The sequence below is a fragment of the Motacilla alba genome, chromosome 2, assembly GCF_015832195.1.
Source record: "Motacilla alba alba isolate MOTALB_02 chromosome 2, Motacilla_alba_V1.0_pri, whole genome shotgun sequence".
NCBI classification, from domain to species: domain Eukaryota; kingdom Metazoa; phylum Chordata; class Aves; order Passeriformes; family Motacillidae; genus Motacilla; species Motacilla alba.
In genome coordinates this window covers 108,685,735-108,711,507 of record NC_052017.1, presented here as the reverse complement: position 1 = coordinate 108,711,507, position 25,773 = coordinate 108,685,735, and the positions used below count along the sequence as shown (strand labels likewise).

The 25,773-nt window shown below is 42.6% G+C and overlaps 1 protein-coding gene across 2 annotated transcripts in view; it reads left to right on the top strand.

Moving 5' to 3' along the window:
• The first annotated feature begins 366 nt into the window (after positions 1-366).
• Positions 367-25,773, top strand: part of GAREM1 (GRB2 associated regulator of MAPK1 subtype 1) — a 102,311-nt gene continuing 76,904 nt past the window's right edge. Inside the window, exons 1-2 of one of the 2 annotated variants that reach the window (XM_038122667.1) lie at positions 367-881; positions 23,474-23,614. In XM_038122667.1, coding sequence (XP_037978595.1) covers positions 761-881; positions 23,474-23,614 — 262 coding nt within the window. In that variant the 5' untranslated portion in view covers positions 367-760. Of the gene's footprint in view, positions 882-23,473; positions 23,615-25,773 lie in introns of those variants that run through there. The other variant, XM_038122675.1, reaches the window with a different exon arrangement.

The following is a 25,773-nucleotide window of genomic DNA, read 5'->3' as shown; positions in this document are numbered from 1 at the left end:
GCAGCCTGGAGATCAAAATGCGTAAAATAAAGGATAACATTAAATAAAATATCTTACGAAGATCATGTAAGATTTCATCACAGAAACCACTTTGATGAACGAATGTCTACAAACGTTCCCATGGTGTGAAGACCTTTGAATACGCAATATGTGTAATACCTGCGTGTGCAGTAACAGTGCACAGCTTGTATACATGAACTCACACGTATATACATGACTCACAGGTGAGTACTAAAATAAGAGATACATAGCCCAAGTGCGGGCTGCACGTCGGGCGAGCGGTCGGAGGGTGGAGTGAGAGGGACGGGCTGGGCGGCTCTGGCAAGCGCTGGCTCTGGCTCTCCGCGCCGGGCGGGCGGGCAGCCCGGCACTTTCCTTTTCGGCGCGGGGAGGAGCGGCAGCTGCGCAGGCGTTGCTCGCACCCTGTTGATTAGTCAGTGCTGGGATGGCGCTTCCTGGGCCAGGCGCGGCGGCGGCGGGCGGCCCCAGCCGGTCCCGGGGGGCGGCGGGAGCAGCAGCAGCCGCAGAGGCAGCAGCAGCCGCCGCAGCAGCAGCAGCGGGCGCCCGGCGGGCCTCCCTCTCTGCCTAGCCCCGCGCGTCCCGGGCGCTGGCGCGGAGCGAGCCGCGCTCCCTCTCTCGCTCCCTCTCTCCGTCCCGGCGCCCCCTCCGCCGCCCGCCCCGCTGGCAGCCGCCCCGCCGGGTGGGAGCACCCCGCCGGCGCTGCCTGTCTGGCTGCTCCCTCCCTTCCCGGGCCGGGAAGATGGACCCCGGCCCGCCTCTGGGCTGCAACCTCAAGGACGTGAAGTGGAGCGCGGTGGCCGTGCCCCTGGACCTGCTCGTCAGCACCTACCGGCTGCCCCAGATCGCCCGGCTGGACAGCGGTGCGTGGGGCGGGGAGCGGGGCCGGGCGGGCGCCGGGCTGCGGGCGGGCTGCCGGCCACGGTCCCGGGAGCGCCCCGTGCCTCCCGCGGCTCCCGGGAGCGCTCTCCCGGCGGTCCCCGAACTGGCGTCTGCCGCTGCCGCGGCTCGGTGCAAGGCTCCCGCTCGCCGCGGAGTCCGCGCGTTGCTTTGCACCAACATGTCTGGGTAATGTGCCCCCTCCGCGGGTGCGGGGGGCACCTCGGTGGAGCCTGTTTGCTGTCAGCAGCCTGCCCCGCTGAGGGAGGTCCTCGCCCTCCTAAAATAAGCGTGGAAGGGCACTTTCAGCACTGCAGACCCGGTGTTATGATGAAGTGATGCTACTACAAGGCCAAATAAGAAGGGATACAAAATAGTCCAGTGGGCTAAATCCCTTGTGTTACAATTCCCTAAGAAGGCCACGGACTTGTAAAAAAAAAAAAAAAAAAAAAAAAAAGCAGTAACATAAGAAGCCTTTGCAGTCTCCAGATAACTTTTTATTACAGTTCACTTGGGTGCTCACCTGCCGTTTCTAAGTGTGCAGCTTTTTGTTTACTCCAGGAAATACGAATCAGGTCTGACAGAACAGCTGTGACAGCCCCGTTTTACCGTTCCTAGATCCATGTCTTGAAAAGTAATGTGTCGGCACAGAGAACCAGAGAAATGTGGGATTTTTTTTATAAAGGCTCAGACAGATGCTTTGTAATAATGTATATGTGCATTGCATGGTAGCTCCATGAAAACTGTCCCAACTGTCTAAGGGAACGCAGAAGATAACTCACAAATTGGAAAAAAAATTCTAGGCTTTTAAATTCATTAGGTTATGATGTCACTGTGTACTTTTACAATATAATAGAACAGTTATTGATTTATCAAGTTTTGTATTGGTTTGAAAAGTTAAAAATGAGCACAGGTATCGTCCTCTGTTACTTCCCAGTGTACAGGTCAAGACCAAGACTGTTTTATTACTTAACTGCAATTTCCATACTGCAGTGATGATTTTTGACTTTGCCCCGGGATTATGCAGTATTTTTCCTTTCACTCATAGTACTTCCTCAGAGCTGGCACTCAGGAGCAGGTTAAAGAAAAGGGTTTTTTTTTTCCTTTTTAACTGTGTCTGCCTGTTCATCATACTGTCAAATGTATGTTGTCCTGTGAGAACGGCAAAGCTGGTACGTTAAGGAGTTCCTCGTGGTAATACCTTCTGTCACTAGGAACAGCTAAGATGGCCTCCAGTCACTGCACTTAAGGCTGTTAATTTACTTGAGGTTCCTGGCACTGATTCAGGCTGTAACAGGATGTATATATTGATGACTTATTAATTTCCCTCTCTGTGTGTTGCACCTCTAAATCTCCCCACTCTTCTTGTCTTTCTTCAGTGGAAGGTACCTGAAAAGCTTTGTGGGTAGAGGAACTTCATGGGTTTTGAAGCAAGCGGCTGTTGGGGTTTTTCTGGGTGGGGTCCTCGTGTTGGAGATGTTGATGGGAATATCCCGTAATTGTTGGGGAGACAAAAATATTGTGGCTTTTGTGCGAAGGCTTCTTTGTCCCATGTGCCACATTTAAGAGCATATGCACAGGCAAGTGGATGTAAACAGACCTGAGCTCTTCTGCCCATGCCCTGAGATGGCCAGACGGGAGGCAGCTGTTGGTGTAGGTGTCCTGCAGTATGGTTCAGCCCCGCACTAAGCCCTGCTAGGAGGCAGGCTCAGGTGGAGCTCTGTGTGAAGGGCTTTGGGTTGGAGCTGATTTAGGTCTGCCCAGTTCAACTCAAATGCGTGTACTTTTAACTTCAGGCACTACAGACAGCAGACAAATCAATATTTTATACAGAACACAGACGCCATGGTCTTGGGGAGAGGAAGAGAATGCTTTTCCTTTTTCCAGAGAAGCTTGTCTTGCAATAAGAGAAAGCAACCATGAATCAGTGCATAGACTTCTAAAGGAGGAAAGTTGAGAATGTGCAATGCTTGTGGAATTGACTGGAGCACGGGCTGTTGCGGGGTGGTTGCTCTTCATCCCAGTTCTTGTCTTGCAAGGTTAACAAGTGGAGCTCTGTTGGAAAATTTTTTGATGCAACGCTGAAGAAAATAAATGCAGAGTCAAATCCAAATGTGTGTCATCCAGTGCTTCAGAAGTTTAAGGCTACCTCTGTTAGCAAGGTAGTGTCTTGTGCCAGTTTTATTAGGGTGTGGCTCTTATCTTTGGGTCAGGATTTGTTTGCACGGAATTGCCCTCATGTCTTCTTCAGGTGCTGAATTCCTCTCCAGGTCAGTGGAAGCTGCATGTGTTTCATGCTGTTGGAAATCAAACCACCTGTAGATGTCTGTCTTCAGTCACCTTTTGATTCTGTGGTTGGCCTCTGTCTGTAGCAGCAAGTTGTTTCTTGGCTGTTGTTTCATTTTTCATGAGGTTTTGTGGAAGCCAGAATTTGCTTCTTCTGGCAAACCAGGATGTAGGAGAGGATTGTAAAGCTGAAGTTGTATTCTCTTCGGAAGATGTCAGTCTTGTCGTGCTGTTTCTGCATTTCTTGATGGAGTTTAGCACTTGGTGGATAATGTTCTTAGATGACACCCACACGGGATGTCCAGTTTTGCACTGTTGCTTCACCTCCTGGCCTTTCAGTATGAAGCAGAAGAATGGGTATGATCAGTTCAGTTTTATTCTTCGAGCTTGGATGTGCAGCTCCTGGAAAATTGCCCGAAGTAATTCAGTTTGATTTCTTGACAGGATGAAGTTATGAAATATTTATGTGCACTAAATTTGGTCCTCTGCTGAGAAGGGAGGGTTTTTCAGGATGGTATGGGAGGAAGTAGTCTTTTGTTACATCAAGATATATAGTTGGAAGTAGTTAGGCATTCATGCCTACCTTATCCATCTAGAAATTATAAATATGCCAACTTCTGGGGTTTTTTTTTTTCAGAGTTTGAAAACCTGAGAAACTTTTCAGTTTCTGTTTTTTTTTAATTTTAAGACTGGTTGTGTTTTGGGTTATACTTTTGGATGCTGTTAAGTCATAAATTTGTTTTGTTTCAATGTGTTCATGTGTTTTATTGTTTTCTTGGTGAACATTGTTATATTAATTGAACAAATAGACTGAAAGAAACCCAAACCTGTCACTCTTGAAGGGAGCAAATGGGTTTTGTATGGGTTTTTTTCTCCAACCTCCTTAACAAGTATTTCTAGATGATAACTCAAATACAAAACTGCTAAAAAGTACTGAACACCCTACCAGAGAAAATGCATGGACTTGCTCTCACGCTGTGGAATTCACTGAGTGGGCTCTTTCACATGAAAAGAAGCAATACTTGAAGAGCAAGAGAGGAGCGAGCTTTGTGCTGTGTTTTTCCTGTCCTCCCCCCTTTGTGCCCCCTAGTCCCGATTTGCATTGTCACAGCTGAATACCACCCCAGTGAGAGACTTGTGGGTGGGTGCAGTGGGGGAAAGATTTCGTTCTGGGAACCCGAAGCAGAAAGAGATCTTATCGCAGTGTGGTTTTTGCAACGGGGCAAAAGGTGAGCATGGCTGGCCTGTGAGAACCAGGGCTGCACGTGAGGCCGGGCTTGGCTCTCCTCAGACCATCAGGAGAAAAAGCTGATGGTGAAGCTGTGACCGTGTCTTGTTGCTAGTACAGAAACGATGTTGTGCATGGTGATCTCAGGGCTTTAGATTTCTGGTAGTTATTTTTCTAAGGATAATTTTGGAGGGTAAAAGAGAAATGCTATCAAGGTTAAGATCGAGAAAATATTGCTTTGCATAGAGTTGAGCTTTAGGCCAAGCTTTCTTTTTGTAAGCTTACTGCTCGCTTCAGACTCCTAAGAGCCTGTCATTCTTTTTCTTAGTGGAACTCCCTTTTTTCCAGACAGTCTTGATGTGTTTTCACAAGTAAAGATCAGCCTGTGCTTGTAGGTATTTTTTACCCATATATTGGATGTGAACTGGAAGAGTTCACAGGAATTCTCAGTTTGTGTACAAAGATTAAGGTTTATGGGTTTAAAAGGCCATGTGGTCCTGTGATTATTTTTATTTTTTTCCTAAGTGATATCTAGGAAAAAAAAAAAAAGTCGTGGTGCTGTTAGGATCAAATACAGTGGCACTTGACCTCAAGTGACAGAGAAGTGATTCCCTACTGTGCATGGCAGGGAAAACATGCTGAACTTTGCTGTGGAGAAGATGGATCTTAATGAGCCACCAAGGCAGTGAAGGAAATTCTTCCTTATGCATTGTAAAAGTGCTGTAAGATGAAATGGCAGAATTGGTGGCTATAAAGAAAGGAAAAATCTGTAAAATGGGTAACAGATTTAAAAGATGATTTTCTTCTTTCTTACCCTTAGGTGAACTCCTGTGCATATCAGTAGTGGGTGAATAGTGAGTTCGTACTGCTGTTGCTCCTGAGGACAAGGGGATTTTATTTAGTTTTATTTCAGGTTCTCTTTTTCTCTTCCACTTCAAAACTTTCTCGTGGTGACAACTGTCTGCCCCAGTCGTATTCAGGGGACTATTGTTCTGTTCAGCACATTACTGTAGAGCTGATTCCAGTTCCGGAAACTAAGCACCCTCACATCTTATCAAGGAAGATCATACTCAATAGAACAGCATGGCCATGTACATAATGAAAATTTTGCATTGCGTCACTCCACAAATGCGGGTTATCTGTGCAGCTGAACAATACTTTGAAACTACAAAGAAACTTATTCTTTAAAGGTCTGAATGCTGCTATCCGTGCTTTAATTGTCTTGAATGACCTCCTTCTTTAGAAAAGCTAGTGCAGCATGTCTCAGTAGTGTGCCATTGAATAAATCTTTAAAAGGTATCATGTGGGAGTAGAGCAAAGCTTTTGAACAGACCAAGAAAGAGCTTTCAGATATGCTCAGACCCTGGGTAGTGGCTATGATCTGATTGCCAACTGTAGGTCTGGCTGCCTTGTCCACTGAGGTGTGGCAGATGATAGTTCTTATGTGACAGACAAGTGAAGTGTTTGATTTGACAGCAAATATCCTCAAGATCCATTGTATCCACATAGCTTGATTTCTTCCTTAGGTGCTGAACAGCTTTGAAACTCTGACTGTTTTTTCTGTGTGTTCTGCCATTAAAGAATAATTCCAGTAGCATCTCTTGCTTGCTTTCTCTTCTTTCTACCTTCACGGTGCGGTCCGCTGTTTCCATCAAGACAACTGAATGAAAAAACCAATTGACAGGTTGCCACTAACCACTGCTCCTGGGTTTTTGTTTTGGTTGGATTGGTTTTTTTTCCTTTTCCCCTGCTGGCAGAGATGTGTTCCAGAAACGTTTTAGTGAAAAAGCTTTTAATTCATTTAAAACCTGCAGCTACCGAATGGTGTCTGTGAAGATTATCGTGCCTTTCTGGAGATGGAGGCCAGTAGCTTGGCAAAACCTGCTCCCAGGAGCACCCTGGACTTCCAGTGAGATAGGTAAAGAGTTCAGCATCCATACCCATTTTAGCAGTGTATATTGTGTGTTCTTAATCAGACATTTGAACCCTTGGTAATGTGTTAGGGCTGCTAGGATGAAAAATAGTTACAATGCTCTTACTTCTTGTGTGCTTAATAAATGTTCATATTCTCTGTTATTCAAGGCGTGAAACTACTAGCTCTTTGTTTCAGTTTCTAAAGTTTTGACTCTGTGAGGTGAAGCCTTCATATAAATAACTGGATAAACACTTCCTGGATAATTATGTAGTTCAGATATTGGAAGGTGAAATACCATTAGTCTTTTCTTAACTGGAATTCTTAACTGCTATAACTTTTACTCCTCCTGCCCCTCCCCCCCCCCCCATTAAAATTACATCTAGCTTTCAAATAAAGCATGAGGTACACATAAAAATGTAAGGTATTAAGGTGCCTCAAACAGTTAGTCAAACCCCTAAGCTTAAAACAAATGTTGTGTGATGAATCATATGCTCCTGTTGCAAGGAATGGTATAAGTCTAGCATAGGAAAGAAGGGCTTCGTTGTTTTCTGCTTTGTCTGTAAGTGCTGTTCTGGAACTAGGTGTTCCTGGCTTCGGTGATTACGTGAACTGGCACTCCCTGTAATGCCCCAGCAAAGGCAGCTATGCCAAGACGAAATGCTGGAGGATATTGGACAGCATGGTCTGGTGCAACAGGATTTGATGGAAGTTGTGGGAAGAGTTGCAGTGTGTTCCAGTCATTCCAGTGGTGGTTTGTCAGAAGCAAAGGGCATGGGTGTTGCTGTGTTTCCTTTTGGCATTAGGAGTAACAAGTTGGTTGGATTAGGGCAACTTAAGTCTCTCCCCTATAGGAAAATATTCATCATCTTAATGTGGATTGCATATGACTCAAAACCAACCTTCATAAAACTCAGCGAGCCAATATTTCAAGTCTGAAATTTTTTGCTTTTAATGGTGCTTCTCTTTGGAAAGAGTTTTACGTAGCATTTGTGGTCTGTGATTTTCATACCATTTGCAGTATGAAAAACTTGTGGAGCGAACTTCACTGTGCCTCCACCTGTAAGCCACGTCTGCTCATCTAAAGGGCTTAGCACAGAAATGTAAAATTGAGGTGTATAAGCAGATTGAAGAGTGTCTTTGCTAAGGATTAGAGCCACATCTGCACTGCAGTCTCTGAGGCGGTGTGCAAGTTGGCATAAAACTAATAAATCACAGCTTTGTCAGGGCACCTGCATGCTTGCTTGAGGCTTTGCACCAGCAAGAATAGCTGCTGTGTCTCAATATCTCCTGTACTGCTGCTGTGTGATGTATTGCCCTGCCAGGCTTGGTGCTGCATGCTGGTGGGGGGAGAAGGGTCTTCCTGGGGCTGGGGAGTCCAGCCTCCTCATCCTTCAGGCTGTCTGTTTTGTGGAGGGAGATGCTCCTGAGACTGCAAGTGCACACTGAGTGGATCAAGCCACTATGAAGATGTGAAATGCTGAGCAATAGCTGCCGGAGCTGTGTGTGGGGGGGTGTGGGGAGCCCTGTGCCAGGGATTGCAGCATCTACATACCCAGGCAAGAGCTGATGGGCTCTCAGCAGAGGAGTGGATGGTGATTTTCCTAGGAAAAGCAGCAAAACTTGTTGCTGTGGGGAAGGTCACTTGGAGCTTCCTGGAAGTGCAAACGTTCAAGAAATGCAAAATTACTTGAAAAGCGTTCTTTTTGGTTTTGGGGTTTTTCTTTCAGGATGTTATAATCTTGTAATCACGGAGAACTTGGATGTCTGTGGATTTCCTTGTTCTGTGAGAATGTCCCTGGGCTTCTAAGAGAACCAAGACTAAAGATTTAAACATGGTCTCAGAGGCTGGAAGATGCCCAAGAGCTCAACCTGATGAAGTTGATACTGGAGTTGCTTCATACCAGGGCTGAACCCTAGTGACTCAAATGTTACATTAAACACAACATGCTACAATTCTGTTTGTGAAATGAGCAGGGAAAACATTGTGGTGGCGGCAAGGAAGTAGGGGCATTTCTCCTTACAGTTAGAGCTGGGGAAGTGGGAAGAAAAGCTGAGTAAAGAAATAGAAGCCCCTTTTGATGGGTCATTTTGTGCCTTGTGCACTTCTTGTCTTGGTGCCCTCATGGCAAAACATCTATCTGACATGGGTAAGGATGTGGCTCCATGGGGGACTGCAGCCACTGTTTAGGGGAGCAGCAGCCGCTGGCTGGGATGCAGTGTGAGGGTGGGCACCCTCCAAAGGTGATGTGCCGGACGAGAGGCTGTGTGGGGACACTGTTCTGATGTGCAAAGAGGATGTGGGCTAGTTGCACAGAGTACAGAGATTAACCACCCTGAATAGAGTGCATAAGCCTTCACTCTGTCCTGAAGGGACAGGCTGTGTGCCCAAGGCTGACCCAAGGGCACAAGTGGAGGAAGGTCCCTGTGTGCAACATCAGCCATCATTTCAGAACTACCCCCAGCTCGGTGTTGCACTGCCAGGGCTGCTGCTCAGCACTGCCTGAGCTGGGCAGCCAGACTGAAACAGAGCATGTTTGCCTTGCAGCTGGGTTTGTAAAAGCTATGCAGTCTAAATGCTCAGGTTACTAACTTCCAGGAGCTATTTCCAAGTAGTCCACAAATGCTTAGATACCCCCTCTCCTGTGTTTGTTTTTCAGTTTGTAGCTTTTCTGTTGTTGTGGTTCCACCTGGCAGTTTTGCTTACTTGCCCCACTGAAAGCTATTCTTGTTGCTTTCTGGCACCTCACCATTTTGAAGATGAAGGAAGGAAGATTGGGGTGGGAAAATGAAGGAAACTTTTTCTTTAAGGAGGGGGAGGAAAACAGCATTTGTGCACAGATCTCTTCTTGTCCAGCTTTCCTATTGCATCTTTCTGTGTGTCCCTTTAGAGCATGCGGGGTTCAAGGAACCCTTGGCTCCAATCTGTGTCATTTGTTCCATGCCCTGTCTTGCGCTTTTGGGCTTCCAGGGGAGGTATTGCAAAGTTATCTGCAAGGTTGCTTGTCAGGTAAAACTCCCAGCAGTGGCAGAATGGAGCAGCAAAAGGAGCTGCTTCTCATATCCTTTCTTGTCTTCACATAGCATAGTCCTTCCTTTCACCCCTTCCATGTTGTGCTGTCTTCTTCCAGCACCTGTGCAAACTCTTCTTCTCCATCCCTCCATACCCTCATCTTTTTGCTGTGCCCTCTTCTTTTTCCCTCAGCGTGGAGGAAGTCAGGGGCCAACAAAGACCCTGACTTCCTCCACGCTGAGGGAAAAAGAAGTGTGGCCCTTTGTTGGCCCAGAGAGCAGTGTTTTGCTTTGTGTGCTCCAGGAGGGATAGCTACCCATATGTGCTACTAGACCTGGGAAAGCAAAAAGGCAGATTAATTTTAGGCATTTCTAGAGACGTCAGTGTTTCTGGTCACTGGGAGCAGAAGCTGGAATTGCAGCTTGTTGCTGTTAGAAGGAGCTGCAGTTCCTTCCCTGCTGTAGAGGGGTGGCTGCTGTCAGTGAAGAAAACCTGGCATCTCCCCCTGTGGAGTTGTGCACTGTGTCACTGACATGATGTTTTGTTTCACTTTGGTGAAGGCAGTTTTTGCTGGCAGGACTCAAATGTGAATTGATAGGCTTTGCATGTAATGCTTCCGTTTCTTAGCCCACACTGATTGCTGGCTTGACCTGGACAATGAGTGTGGGCATGCTGTGTATTTTTAAGAATAATAGTAATCCTTGTGAATTTGTGATATGATGTGATGAGCCAAAAGGAGAATCTTAGGTGTGTATCCTTGCTGAAAGACTGGCTTCCAAAACAATTATATTCCTGCTTCTTTCTTAACAGTTTTTGTTTAGGTTTCTATGTATTCAAAGGACAAACTGCCCTGTTTCCTCTTTGAAGGGGCCACAGGCACAAACATAGAGTTAAATCTGAGATCTTACCCAAGTTGCACTCACATCATTTCGTTATGGTCAGACATTTTTTCTTCCTGTCTTATTCTCTGAATGTAAAGCAGAAAACTTGTAGCAGGAAAATATAAAAAGCATCTGCACATGTGTGACTCAGAGAGGTGAGAGGGCTCAAAATACAAAATGTAGTAACACACATGTGTTGCTACTGCCCCTAGACCCAGGATGTGGCTGCAGACCAGCAGCAAAGCTGTGACAGCGCTGCAGCCAAATGTAGGACAGGCTGGAGGAGAAGTTTTCTGTTGCATGTCTTATGGGTTGCAATGTCAAATATCATTTGGATTCCTGTCAATGTATAACAAAATATCTTAAGACCAAATTGCCTGTGGGCAAAGATAAATGTGCCCTCAAGGGGAGAGTGAGGCATGATGGGCTTTTTTTATTCACTCTGTGTTCTGCATGCTGCTTACCAAAAGCCAGAGCTTTCCTTTCCACAGGAGGGTGGGTTGTTTTTTGGTTTTTTGGGTTTTTTTTTTTTGTGTGTGTGCCTTCTTAAGGTGATAGAAATATTATCAAAGACCTGTTAAGAGCTGTTATTCACTTGTCCCTTACGTTTTATTAAAAGCAAATCCATTCTTCTTATACTTTACAGCTGAAGTATAGATTTTTCTGAAACAATGGAAATAAACTGCATTCAGGATTAAGACTGTTCTTAATCAGAAAAGGTGTAGGCCTGCTTTAAGTATGTTCCTCCTGTTAGTATTCCTGTATTACTCAGATACAGTTCCAGGATGTCAGCAGACCAAAGAGGTGCCTAATTAGCATTGAACATCCATACTTCTGTCCCTGTATGCAGTCAGCCCATGTTTGAAGAGACATTACCTGCCTATTAGTGATACTTGAATTTTTCCAGGTTGAGCAGAAGGGGTGGGGTGGATGGAGCTAAAATGCAGAGACAATGGCAGCTCCAACAATCAGGTGCTGTGTGTGCACAAGCCATTAGTGCCTGCTGGGACTGTGAGGGCACAGGGAGGTGGGCCAGGCCACTGGGCAGGCAGCCAGGTGGCAACCCCACTTCAGAGCAGAGCTGAACTTTTGTTCACTTCCAGCTGTTTTTATTTCATCCTTAAACCCAGGCTGCAGGAAAGATGAGAGACAAATTAAATTGTAATGATGAGTTCTCTGAAAGCCAAAAAAACAACTATGCTTGAGCAGCTCCTGCACTTGGGGTACTTATTTTTAATTGGGAGCTTGTCCAAGATGCTCTAAGTTCAAGCAGGGATCACTGCTGTGCAACACAAAGTGCCATAGTGTCCCTTTAGGACTTGGGATGGATAATGAGAGGATAGAGCATGTTTACTTGGATGCTATTTTAAAATATCATCTAATTATAAATAACTGTCAATGAGAGCTCCCCAGCTCTCATGCTGTGCCCAGGAAAAGTCTGAATGAATAGACTGTTTCTCTGTCTGCCAGGATAATCTGGAATAAAATTCTAGCTCTTAAATCCATGAGGTTGGTAGGGTTAACATTTTCTTCATCGGCATCCCAACTCTGGGGACCTTTACCCAGCTTTCCCTGACCTCACTGCCCAAGACCTGTGCAGCAGCCAAAGGTGTGCAGCTGCCTCTGGCTTGATCAGCTGAAGCAACCACTCTGTATCTGTGCTTGGACATAAATAGGAAGTCAGTGACAGTGTGTTAAGTGCAATGCTAAATGCTGACCTCCCACCTCTTAAGTATTAAGCTTGTCCAGCTGGGCACCTGATGCTAAACAGGCACTTGGACCTGTGTCCTCTGGTGGACCTCCCAGTATTTATAGACATATCTGAGCAGGAGCTCTCTAGAATGAGGAATTCCTGCCTCTAGTGAAAGAGAACCTCAGTTCTCTGAATGAGGTATTTAAAGGAGCTTATTTGTATGACAGCAAACTGCTCAGAGGTCTCGTTACTGCTGTGTTTTTCCTTTGGTCAGGTAGTGCTGTTGTTCTCTTTACCTATCAGACTGCTTTTGAAAGCTACTCTTTGCATTCTTCATTTCCAGGCCTGGTGCCTTCATTGCAAAGGGCAGATAAATATTTTAACTATTTTACCTCTTCAACTTTGGCCATGAGAACTCAAAATGGAAAATTAACGACATATGGGATCAACACAATTCCTTTCACTCCCTATGGTAACAATAAGCTAGACTGGAACCTCTCTTGCCTGCAATGAATAGTTACTTAGCTTTCTCCTCAATATTTCTAACCTGTGACCATTTTAAATGCAGTTAAACTTATCATTCCTTGCTGTTTTTCTTAGCACTTCAGATTTGTGGTCTTAGGTGGCTTCAAAACCAGAGAGCTCTTTTCTGTAAGAATCTCATTTTTTTAAGGAATTGAGTAGTTGCATGATTTTTTTCCTTCCTTTTTTTTTTGCAATGACAAATAGTTGCCACTAATAGTTGGCAGATATTCAATATGTTGCAGGGTATCAGAATAGTTTAAAGAATTGCTGATATTTTCTAGGCTGTTGTTAGTAACCATGGTGCTTGACTGTTTTGTTTGATCAATCATAGAATTAAATCTGTCATGAGGATACAGCAAATCTGCAGTTACATCTGATGATGCTCAATATTAATAAGAAGAGTAATCATGGTAGCAATAGCAAGTTACTCTGTTTTGGAATGTGAATATTAAGATGTTGTTGTACTGAGTGGTTTTTTCCCCCTGTGTGGGAGTGAAGAGCAGTCTGTGTTGAAAGATGTGTTTTGGCTTGTTTGGCTTGAATTCATAAAAAGTAAGGTTTCTCATTCTGGGATGTTAGTTCTGAAGGCTTGAAATAAACATAAACAAAGCTCAATGAAATCTGTGTTGTTACTACTCTTTCTTTTTTTTTTTTTTTTTTCTCACTAGTTTTATTATGAACACAAAGAAAGCAAGATGCCAAGGTTCAAACTGTGAGATTGCTGAAGTCAGCAGAGAGTTTACCATCAGGGGCAGTGGCACCAAAATTCCAGTTACTGCTTATTTAAAATATTTGTCCTTCTCTTCCCTGCAGTAGGTCAAACAGGTTTTTTTGAAGACTCACTGAGATGCTGTCTCTGTATATTTGCAGCTAGGGAAAAGCTTGCCTTGGAACAAACTGGATTTTTCAGTGGATTAATCTGTCCCATAGCTTTGTAATGAGATTATGGTTTATGCTGATTTGTTGCAACAGCACTGGTATATCCAGTCATTCCAATAGCAAAATTCTAATCGTAGAGAAATAAATCTGTCTTCTTGCTGGCAGGCATAAAAAGAATAGGTGGTTGGGAGTCTCTGCTCTCTTGTTAGGTTTTAGTGGGTGATAGCTTAAGTTCAGCATCAGTTGGATTGAAGCAGTTTGATTTTATCAGGCTTTTGCAGAGGGATTGGAAATTGCAGAAATAAAGCCTTATCTCCTTTCTCTTGATTGTGAAATATTTAATGGTTGCCCAGAGCAAAGTCTGATCACAGTACTGTGAGGCTGAAGGATTACATCAATGCACAAAGTACCCCAGGTAGTAATACAAGGCACTCTGAGGGTGATGCTGTCCTTGCTCCTTCCTTGCTGAGCAGGTGGGGTCAGTGAAGCAAGCTGGATTCCCTGTTCAGACAACTGAAAATTGTTGCAGTGCAGCCAACAGCAGTTGTGTTTCAGCCAAGGTGTACAGTGGCAAGAGGCTTCATGTGGGACAAGTTATTTTTTGGGTAGATGCATCTTGCCCAGCTCTCCCTGAGGCTGCAGGAAGATTCAGTATCCCTCCCTCCACCATCCAAGATGGAGACAAGTCTAATTGCTGGTGGCAGACCTTGCTGCAGATGAGCAGCTTTTGGGCAGCACTGGATGAGGTTGGACAAGTCTCATGGACATTTCCTACATTGTCTCAGAAGTGAATTAATGAAAAGATGATGTGAAATTGTTGTTGAGTTTGTGAGGCACAACTTGAGCTGGCTTTGATGCCTAGCTCTCAAATAAAAATATTTTTAAAACTTCTTTTTTTTAAAAAATCTTTTATAATTAAAAAGCAACTCTGAACACTAGTAGGTTGAGTCTTAATCTGACAGCACAGAAGAATTTTGACTAATTTTGCCTGTACTTCCATGCTTACAACTTTTTCCCACTTCTTGTTTTTGGCAAAAGAAGGAAGAATATAAGTCATCTAAAAATCAAATTAAGTATGAATCCTTGTGCTGTCAAAGGAAACTTTTTACCCACTGGAAGACATGAAGTCTGTGCTGCTGACGGAAGGTCAAGTCAGTATTACTTGGGGTTTATGTTTTGTTTTTTTTTTTGGAGAGAGGATTGTTAAGTTGTAGTTTGAATCATGACAGAAATGCTTGTTTATCCAGATAATGGGAAGCAGCACAACTGAATGTGCTGCAGGAATGGAAGTGTTAAATGGAAGCACATATTGAAAACTACTTGGGAATTTGTTTGAGAAGGAAGAAGGGAAACTGAAAAATGAGGCTGATTATCAATAGCCCTAGATATAACTGGAATATTTTTCTAGATCTTTATGTTGAAAGTTTAAAAGATTGTGTAGCTGGGTACAGAGCCTTCTGTTTTCATCTTTTCCACTATGCTCAGACACAGAAAGTCAGTTGAGACCACTGCCAGGCTTGCCTAATGAATCTGCCCACTTTAAATTAAAAATTTAGTACACTACATTATATAGCCCTGAGATGTTTAAATTTTAATGTGGTTTGTTTTGGTTGGGTTGTTGTGTTTGTATTTTTTTTTTTTATCTCACTCCTAGAAACTACAATATTTGCTCCTAGAAATTATAATATTTACCCTTTTAACTTACTGGCAGTCTGTATTTAGACTTTGCATGATATACTCCCACGCAAGTTGCTGTGCTTTTTTTTAAACAAGGAAGTTTTTCTGATCAGCTTGATTTTAATTTTTTAATCAAACTTTTTTTGTGTCTGTATGAAATCAGAAAGTCAGACTGATAACATGAAGTGGCTTTCAGAGAAGGTTTTACTTCAGTAGTAGTAGTGTTTTCTCCAATTGCATGCTCTTTCTACTTCTCTGCCATTAGGCGTTTAATGCAAGAGTAACTCTTTTGAGCATCTGTTCAGTTACAGTGACATTAAAAAGTTCAATTTTTGTAAGTCTAATGTTGCTCCAAGTGGGCTTCATCATGTAACAAAATATTTCTGGGGTGTTCTTCCCCTTCCTTTAAGGAACATTACTATGATGTAAATTTTTTCCCTACAAATTTCCTTTGCTACTTCAGACTGAAAAATTCAGATGCTCTTCTCTACCTAATGAACTTTTTCTGCTGACCTACATCACAGACCAGTGCTTTTGCCGAAGAAATAGCACTGACAGGCTGAACAGCTCAATGGAGATTTGACTCAGTAACAGAGGACAGTGCCAAAGCTTAAGCAAGCACACCACCCTAATTTAATATTTATTAGTCATTGACATTCATTGAGGTGCGTCTCCATAGATAAAACACCCAGCAGATAGTCTGCAGTATGATGCAGTGTGCAGAAAACAAAAGGTTTGACTTTCTCCCTCCACCCTCCCTCAGAGTTCAGATGAAGTTCTCATAAGGAGAGGTGGCACAGCCTGCTAAATAATAATACGATAATTTGTCCTAATTTAAATATTCAGACTTAGCAAAAACTTTTTTGGTTTTTTTCACCCAAAACGTAAATCCCAAACTCATCATTATAAAAGAAGAAAGCTCTAAGTATCAATGAAATGATCTGTAGGAGAAGAGGCAGCTGTTGTGCCAGGGAAATGCTGTGGCAGTGATACAGCTGAGTGCTGGAGGTGCTGAAGGATCATGTGTTGACAGCTCTGTGCAAGTCGGATGGAAGCTGTCCCGAGCACTGTTGCAAGGAACTTGGAGTTCTCTTTCAATAGCTTGTTGCCCATGCTAACACTCTGAGGCTTTTTTTTGTGTATGTGTTTTCAGAGAACTTGTATTCTTAATACTATGAAAGCAACAAACTCAGTGCAGTGCTGCTTGAGTGCTCGTGGTGCTTCTGTGTGTCCCTGAATCAAATGAGTACAATTTCGAATCAACAATGAATGCTCTTTGTGATGCAGCCTGGTGTACATATTTTTGTTTTGGCTTACTTGGTTTGTGTGGGACAAGAAGTTGCCATCTGCTGTTTTTTTTGTGGATGTTATGCCTTGTTTTTTGTTGTGTTGTATTTTAAGAGATCAGAAGCACAAACAAACAACTGACTAAACAAGAACTAAAGTGCTGAGACCTCTTTGAAGATTATGTAAAGGATTAGCCCACCAGTAAGAAGAAACAAAGATTCAGATAAGAATGACTCTTCAGTTATGATTGATCTTTTCTTTCTTATTTTTTTTAAAGACAAAAGAATGCTGTGGTACCCAGCCTTGTTTCAACACCTGGTGGTACTGCAAAGTATGCCTTGGAAAGGCTTGCAGGTACCTGTGGTGCTCCCAGGTACCAAGGAGACTGAAGTGTGTGTGATGCCTGCAGTTCACAGCTGCTCACAGGTGCTGGGTGTTTCTGACCTGTGTGTGGTCTCTTCAGGTGTGCTGTCTCATCAGTGCTCAGCCCTGAGATTCTGGTTTTCAGATGGGGTCTTCCCCAAGCTTTTGTGCTGAGGGGAGGCCTTGGTTTCATCTTTTACCTTCTGTGGATCTCCCAATAAGATGAAAAGAAATTGAACTCATGTTAAGGTGTTACCTTGTGTAGGAGCTATGTGACTAGCTGTTTCTGTTGTAATACAAATTTGCCTTTCCAGAAATAAGACAGCTTTCATTGGTTTGCTAGCACCAGGTTTTATGGGTTCCTTCTTTTGACATGAAAAAGCAGCACTGGCATTTATATTTGTGCTAGCAGTGTGACCTCCCTCTGACCTAAAACATCTATTTGCACAGAGACATGCAAGTCTGTAATACTGTCTTCTTTTTTCTTTTCTTTTCTTTTTTTTTTTTTTTAACAAGAGATATAGATTATAACTTCATTTCATACTGTGTGGGGCTGTCCTTTTGTTTTCATGACGGGGTAGGGTAATGTTAAGGTTTATCTCAATGCATGGCTTGTTTGGTCCTCAGCTAGAGAAAGTCCAGGGAAGCTGCATGCCCAGTGAAGCAGATAGTGTGTGAGTAGGGCTCTTCAGTGCAATGGGAGCACGATGAATAAGAACCTCACTTCTTTCTTTTTTCTGGCTTCTGATAGTTTTGCTTTCTCTTAGTTTTCAGTTGTTGCCAGATAGACCTCCTTCCCTTGTAACACTAGCCACATACAGATAGTTCTGCCCAATTATTTCACAGCACAGGTGCTCACCTGACCAGCCAGCCACCTCTTTCTCCAATTGACACGCCATTCCTAGCAAATGTTAGTACAAACTCGAGGGGGAATAAGGTGGATGTTATTCTTTTGTGTCGTTTGGTAGGTACCTGGCTGAGCACCCAGTCATGATTTTTAATATTGCTGAGATTTTTCAATGTAATGATATGTAATGTGATTATGGAACATTAGATGGAATAATTAAACTCACCACCTACTTAACTGACCAAGACAGTCTGGGTGATGCACTTAATTGTACGGCATCTGTTACCTTGCATGCAGATGGTGTTCAGGCTTAATGAAAACACATGGCCCTAAGTCTTGCTGCGTTTTCCCTGGGGTTTTCCCAGGCATCTTTTTCATCAGTTATTTCACAAAAGCCATCTTCAGTTTCTTCTGAGCTCCTGGTTCTTTTCTGTAAGCCTTTTCATTCCAGAAAGAGCAAGTTCAGCGTGCTTGAGCTGATGTGCAAAGGGACAGCACCAAGCTCACTTTGCAGTCTTCTGTGATGAATGAGATGAATGGAATGTGTCCATAACCATCTTCCTGGCAGGAGGAAATGGTATCTAGCTCATCTGGTGTGTGTAAATGGAATCTCTTGTGTTTCTAGAACCTTGCATGTGACGACTTCTCTTTCTCTGAATTACCTTGTTACCTACTATTTTAACATCTCCAGACGCAAAGCTTGTGCTTTAAGGCAGTGATGCAAACTCTTAGCCACAATGACAAAGTATGTGGCATTATAAAGCATTTATATTCCTGTACATCACTGCCTATTTTTAGCTGTGTAGTTTCTGTGAGTGAGTGAGTCAGTCATATTGGCCTGAACATTTTGCAGTGACTTCAGTGTTAGTTTTTCCAATATTAGGAGGAGAACCTTAAAAGTTTTGTTGTTGGTTTGTTGGTTGGTTCTTTTCATTTGTTTATGAATTTTCTTTACTGGTTGGTGTTGAAAAGTCATTGTTGTCTTTGGCAAGCAGAGTACGTGGGACCTGTGAGTTTTCTGTTGCAGACTGTAATGGGACATTAGGAAGAGGCTCTTCTCTGAGAGGGTGGTCAGTCACTGCAATAGGCTTTCCGTGGAAGTGGTCAGGGCACCAAACCTGTCAGAGTTCAAGGAGCATCTTGATGATACTTACTCATATGGTTTAGTTTTAGGCAGTCCTATGAGAAATGAGCAGTTGGGCTTGATGATCCTTACAAGTCCCTTCCAACTTGAGATATTCTGTGACCCAGGAGGAAGCAAAGAAGAGACAAGAGTGCTCAGACCCTTCAAAACTGAAGTGGTCTTCAGTTCTTCTCCCGAGGCTTTGGGGAAATTCATAGACATTTTGGAATTGTGAGATGCTAAACTAAATAAAAACAAGTGTGTCTTTAGAAAGTAGGTAGTGGCAACAACTTGCCAAAACATCTCTTTTCAAAAGAAATTACTTTCTTTCTGTGCTGCAGCATAGACATATATAAACTCAGTCCCTGCATGTAATTGACTTCTGTTTTCTCACCTGGTTCTCAAAAAGTACAGGTGAAGACATAATCCCATCTCTGAATTTGTAGATGAAGGTATCCTGTTCCTCCTTCCTCAGTCTTGCTACAGTTGTTAGCTGTTAAATTGAAATTGGAATGTTTACAATGACAGAGTCAAGATCTGCCAAATATGGATGATCCAGTTTTGGAACTAGGAAGAATTATTAAAGTAATATTGGTATTTAATGTAGAGAGTATTTAATAAGCATGGGACTCTTGATTAAGCAATTACCTTTTTTTGTAATGATTGTATCAACATGTGAATGATTTTCCTTTCCTGATCGGTGTTTCCCCTGCAACTACCCTTCAACAAGCGTTGTGTTGGCAATATTAGAGGGTTTTAGGAATTGTACAGAAATGGGTCATGCAATTAAAAAATGATAGTGAATCTTATTTGCAGTGAACACCTGAAGACCTATTGCGGTGCTGCTTTGGTGCTGCTAAGTGAAGTATCTAAATACTGATTGTGGTCAGAGTGCTTGTGGGAGATCAGCTTGTGTAGGAACATACTGGCTAAGTTTTCATTTTAGAAGTGTGAGGCTTTTAATCTCAAGCAAGGATGAGTGTTGACACTTGATTTGGGGTTTAGGAGCTGCTAGTGAATAATGAGTCTCTTAGTCTCAGACATTATTATGAAAAAACTTGACTCATGTTTTGGAAGGAGGTAGGCAACTTGGGGAAAGGTGGGGAATTGCATGTGGTAGTTCATTGCTTCTCTTGATTTTTGTTTGGGGGAGTAAAAGACCAGCACAAGTATTTGCCTGTCGATTCTTTGTAGTGGTTTAATTATATTGCAGGCATGTGGGACAGAGAGGAGAGGGTGAAAAGATAGAGCAGCTAATCCACACTGGATCATAAGAGACAAAACTGTTACTAAAGATGAGTGGCCTGTGTTCTCTGTTTTCTCATGGTGTCTTATTTTTATGTAAGCAGCAGCCTAGGAGTGTGTTGAATAGGTGAGAACTGAGTTGCGTAGCTGGTGAATGTGAGGGCTGCCGAGTTCTCTCCCACACAGCCAAAATGTGATTAATGAAAGGCTTGCGTAACTTATGTCGCTGTGGCGGGGGGAAATCACATGGAGTGTGTGTGGCTGTTTGGCAAGGTATGGTTGGCTGAGAAAAGTGTAAAGGGATTACTGAGCCTGGGCCAGGTTGAGCTGCGACAGGAGTCTTGTAGCAAGGGTCAGAAGGGTCTCCAGCCTGGAAGGTCCTCCCTTCCAGGAAGAAAGCACTTTAAAATTAGTGAGCAAGAGACAGAGTAGAAGAAAAGGGAAGAAAGAAGTGAGTTGCTTTGTTGTCCTCAGTCACATTTTTCTTGCATACTTTGGAGACCATGATTAGCCAGGTGTTTTTGAGAGTCCTTTAATCCCTTGGTGGCAAGGAGCCTCTTCCTATAAAGCAAACCCCATGAATCTGTCTCACCTATGGTTAGGAAAGATCAGGGCTTGGTAAGGGCAGACCTGCCCTTTGTTAAGGAGCCAAGGGGAGTGTCAACTCCTTGTCACATCTGCTTCACCTTGTCTCCTCCAGTCTCCTGTGGCAAAGCATGAAATTCATTTCCGATGTAATCAGTTGCAGCAAATAATTGGTGTAATGAGAATTGTGGTTTCGAAGGTTCTGTTTAAAAAAAATACAACTACTTCCAGCTGCAGACTCAATGATGTAGTCACTCTTGGGCCTGCCTTACTAATCTCTTTTTACACTCACCTGTCCCACCCAGTTTTAGTGGAGCAACCACTTAAACAGATCGTAGCATGTGAGCCATGGCTGGAAGCACCTTTTCATAATGGGTGTCTTTATTTTCCTGAGAATATCTTTCTCAGATTCTTCGAGGGTGACCCATACAGTAATTATTTCCCTGCAATTCTAGATGTAGAGTCCAGCCTCCCTTTAGGTAATATTCTGAAATTATACCTACAGATTATAAGGCAGAGAAAATGTATACCAGAGATGCTTTGTGTTTCGTTCCAAATTTGTTCACCACTGTCAGTGAAGCTAGTAAAATGCTAGGTCTTCCCTTAAGTGTCATTGGTTGGATTTTATTGTGGGACAGAATAATTACTTGTTGCCACGGATTATAGGAAGCAGGAGTTGTCTTTCAAAACTGAAACATGAGTTTCAAATAACACCATTTATTATTATTATTACTGTTACTGTTGTTATGATTATTGTGCTTTCCCTCAAAATCATAAAACTTTGCAGCAAGCTGAAGGTAATTTTTATACATATTGGAGGTTGTCCTGTGAGCAGAAAACAGGAGATGCTCGAGGTCTGATAATTTGCTAAAACTTATCAGATGCATAATTCCTTCAGCAAATATATGTGAATTTCTTTCAAGATATGATTGGGAAAAGAGTTCCCAGGTGCTGCATAGTAATTTTGCCACTCTTCCCTGGGCTTTGCAAGATCCTTTATACCAGTGTGCTGTGGGTGGAGGGGTGGTGCTTCCCAGGGATCAGGAGCTGGTGTTAAGCAGCTTGCCTGTCTGGGCTGCCAAGGGATGTGGTCCAAGGAACACCTGGAAGCCAGTTCATGAAATGGCCTGTTTACCTGGAAGCTACTTTCTGTGCTGTGGAAAAGAAGGAAACCTAGAATGTGCTTTCATAGGAGCAAGAATAACTGGTACTAAGGAGCTTTGTATACCTTCTGACTTCTTAATTTTTTTTGTTTGTTTCTCCTCTACACCCCACAATAGCAGTTTACCCATGGTTTTAAATTAAAGACAGAAATGGTCAAAGCTGGAATGTTTTTAAGATTTAACAGGCCGTGGAACAGCAGACCCATGGACGTCCATCTATTGGACTGCAAGTTTGGCCATGTCTCTCCCTTGTTTAGCCAGATCTGAGTTTCTGGAGGAAACAAGCAGAATCCTGTGGCCAAAGGCTGTCAGAGCAGATGGCCGTAATGGTCTCTTCTGATTTAAAATCTTAACATTTCTCATACACACCAGTTGCTCTGTTTAAAATCGTGTAGGAGGGTGCTTTTTGATAGAATGGGAGCATGAAATCAGGCAGGAATGGGCTATGTAGAAGCTGTTGCCTACGGTGGAAGAGTGCCTGTTGCAGGCAGAAAAAAAGCTCAGCAGGAAGTATCTCTCCTCTGCAGAGATTGAACAGAGGAAATGTCTGCTGCCCCAGGCTGAGGAAATTCTCATTCTTCCACTGAATTTTAGGAATATCAGGACAATGTGGAGAAAGTTCAGTTTGTTGTAGTAACTGAAGGGCATGGGTTTTGTCCGAACTTGATTCCAGGGCTAAACTATTTGTGTTATTGTTGGCTGTAAGTGCAGAGAGCTAGTGGGAGAGAAAGAAAATGAACTTTAAAGTTTCATTATTCTTGGACCATGCTTAGTGTCTACTGAGTGTTCCTGAAAGTCCAAGTGACTGTTTCAAAGCCTCCTGGAGAAAGGCTGTTTTTTTGTGTGCTTAATGCAAAAGCGTACTGAGCAGGACTGCAGGTGTGTAAAGAGCAGTTCTGTGATGATACACAGAACAGTTTCCTGCTCTGTGAAATTTTGTTCACGTATCACAAATCATGAAATTTTGTTCGCATATCATATCTACCAGGTGTGTAGCTGGCACTTTAAGTGGTCTGAACCTAGCAAAGCACTCCAGACCTGATCATGCACTGCAAACTGTAGAACAGGGGAGATGCTCTGCAGAAATGCAAAGTTGTGAGGGCAAGGGAAGAAAGGAGAGTTGTATCCTTGACTTTGTTTGGGATGGGTTTGACAGACACCAGAGTACAAGAGTACAAGAGAGTGCCTTAGAAAGGTGAGCAACATGTTGTCTGGGTAGGCTTCTGGTTGAATTTCAGTCTGAGAGGGGACTTAGATGTTTGTGAAAATTTTTCTAATATTTATTTATTTATTAATTTCCTTAAGTGATAGGATTAAGTTTATAGACATCTGAATGGCTAATTAAGCACTGCCTTGCAAAGGGATAGAATGACAAAGATGAAATCTCTGTATCTGAAAGTGTGATATCCAGTTACTGTTGTATGGTAGTGTGATGCTTCTCTTTTAAAATGTGTAAATGTATTGGGGTTTTTTTTCCTTCATTTAAAAACTAAAGGACTTCTCAAGTATTTGTATCAAGTGAGATAGGCAGACCGAAATAGAAATATGAAAAGTGTATTTATGTAGAAAGTTGAAAAAGGAGCCCCAGAGCCACTACTTACTAATCTGGATTGCATCTCTGTGATATGGTATGCGTGCACTGAGGTATTTTGCTTCGTGTTTGTTTTCTGGAAGGTAAGGTGCTTAAGTTGCAAAAGTGAATACTGGATAAGGTTGAAATTTACTTAATTGCATTTTTAATTATCAGAAAGTCTGGAAAAAATAAACGCCAATAAGAATAAAATGCTTGTTGTGATGTTTTCCTAATTCATCATGCAGTAAGTGTGGTTTGTTTTACTTTTTAAAAAAAAACCTACATCTGTTTTACAGGAGAAGCTATAGAAGGTCTTCGGGAGAGCGATTATCTTCTGATTCATTCGTGTCGGCAGTGGACAACAATCACAGCTCACAGTCTGGAGGAGGGTCACTACGTCATAGGGCCAAAGATAGAAATCCCTGTACATTATGCAGGTAAAGCTAATGTTGACCTGAAATACAAATTCAAAAATAAGGAATTGCCTACCACTCATACTGATCATTATATTTGAGAGGATGAAGCTAAGCCTCTCATGCCATCATGTGTGAGTTAACTTTTTAGTAATGTTACAGGGCAAGAGATGCTTGCAGGGCTGCTAAATAGATGTATTTCATTGAGCAACACGTTGACAGAACACGTAGCTGTGTAGAGGAATTGATTTCAATTTGAGCATAATGAGTTGCCAGCACTTCTCATGTGTGAATGTGGAGACACAAGTGTGAAACTTTGAAATTGCCTTGAAGTGTTTGGTCAAAGATGGAATAGATTTTACATTCAAGCTGGGGGGGATTTTCTGATGTTTCCATGTTGAACACCAGGGGCTCTTCATAATAATATTGCAGTTTTAAACTAATGCTCCTCAGTAGTGCCTTGTCTTTGTCTGCCTTTTTGGGTGATAGAGTAATACTGTGCTATGTAAATAACAGAGTAATACTTTAGCTATGATCAATTAATCCATATTTATTTTATGATTCCAAATTATTTTTACTTTGCTAGGAAATTATTTTTCCTGCTGTTTAGTGTTCTTATTCACAAGCTGAACAGAACAATGCCATGAGAGTGGGAAGTGCTTATTTTACAGCAGTAGATGGAAAACACTTCAAAGCTAGAAAGTGTGAACTGAAAGAGCCATGGCTACAAAGTAGAGATATGGGCTTAGAGTTTTAATTAGTATTGTGTATGAACAGTTATCAGTTAAATAATGTGCTTGGCTTTTTTTTTTAAACACTGTGCACTGGGGGTGTGTTGAGTTGGACAAGACCTGGCTGAGTTGCTTTGTGTCAGTCACACCAGTGCTGCAGTGATGCACCCTATTCCAGTGATGAAAATTACACCACTTGCCTTCTTAGTTACTGTTTGTCCTTGGAATTCACTGCTGGAATGTTAATTTTTCTAAGATGTGTTTAAAAGCTTTGGTCTGATGACATAGTGTCATAATGTATGTGGCTTTAAAACTCTCTGAAGTTAACTTTCTTAGAATAAACATTTTCTAGTGCTTATGTTTAGTAATATTGATTTTTTTTTTTACACCTCTTGGCTGCATAAGCTCTAGTGGTGTGGACAGATAAACACTTCACTTCCTTTGAACAGAATGCCACGTTTTAAAATCCTTACACTGATTCCTGGAAGAAGGAGAACGGAAAATAAAATGGTTGTTGGCATGACAGATCTTAAGGGGTTTACTGAAGGCTTGGTTTGGTTCTTTATTTTTAAAGTTAAGAAAGATATGCTAAGCAGGGTTTCCTGACTCTTCATGTTCCCATTCATTCACATCTTAAATTTACACAGACACCAGCAAAATAAAAATCCATCCCCTGAGATACTGCAAAAGTGTCAATGTGCTTTTCTTCCTGGCTTGTATTAATGCAGGAAAATAGCGTGTTTAGTTAGCAAAATACATTTTGCTGTTTAAGACAGTTCCCTGCCACAAAACCCTCATTAATGACATGAAAATACCTGAAAGTTCAGAAGCTAACACCTAGTGAGGACACTTACTGAACACGAGATGAGCTCCAGTGTTGCCAAAGGAACTTCACAAAAATGGTCTGTGCTAACTTGCAGAACCAGAGCATGTCTGATGGGCTTGCCTCCATGAAAGGAGAGAGAAATCCACGCATGTGAAGGGTTAGTTAGCAAAGCACTGCAGTTTGGCACTTGGATGCTGACATCTAAATGCAATTAGAGGTGTCTTCCATACCCTAAAGATTAACTTGTGCAGCTGTGGAGTACCATGCAGAGGTCTGTGAGCTAGCAGTGAGTGTGCTGTCAGTGCTGCTGTGTGCAGTGCCTCATGTTCACTGCTCTTGGGATCCAGAGCTCCCCGCTAGAGAGGCCAGGTTCAGTGGAGCTGCCCAAGCCAGTTTGCTGGGCTGGGTGCTGACCTGGATTATGGGACTGATTTTTGCATGGTTAAACTTTAAACTTCTGTCAGCTAAAATGTACTACCTACCAGAATGACCCTTGGAGATGGAATATAAGAGTTCATTGAAATGACTTTCAAGGTTTGTTTTGGCTTTAATAGAGTACATTTTTTGTTCTTTAACCCTAGAAGATTTCAATGTCACAAATTGCAACATGATTTTCATTGTAACAG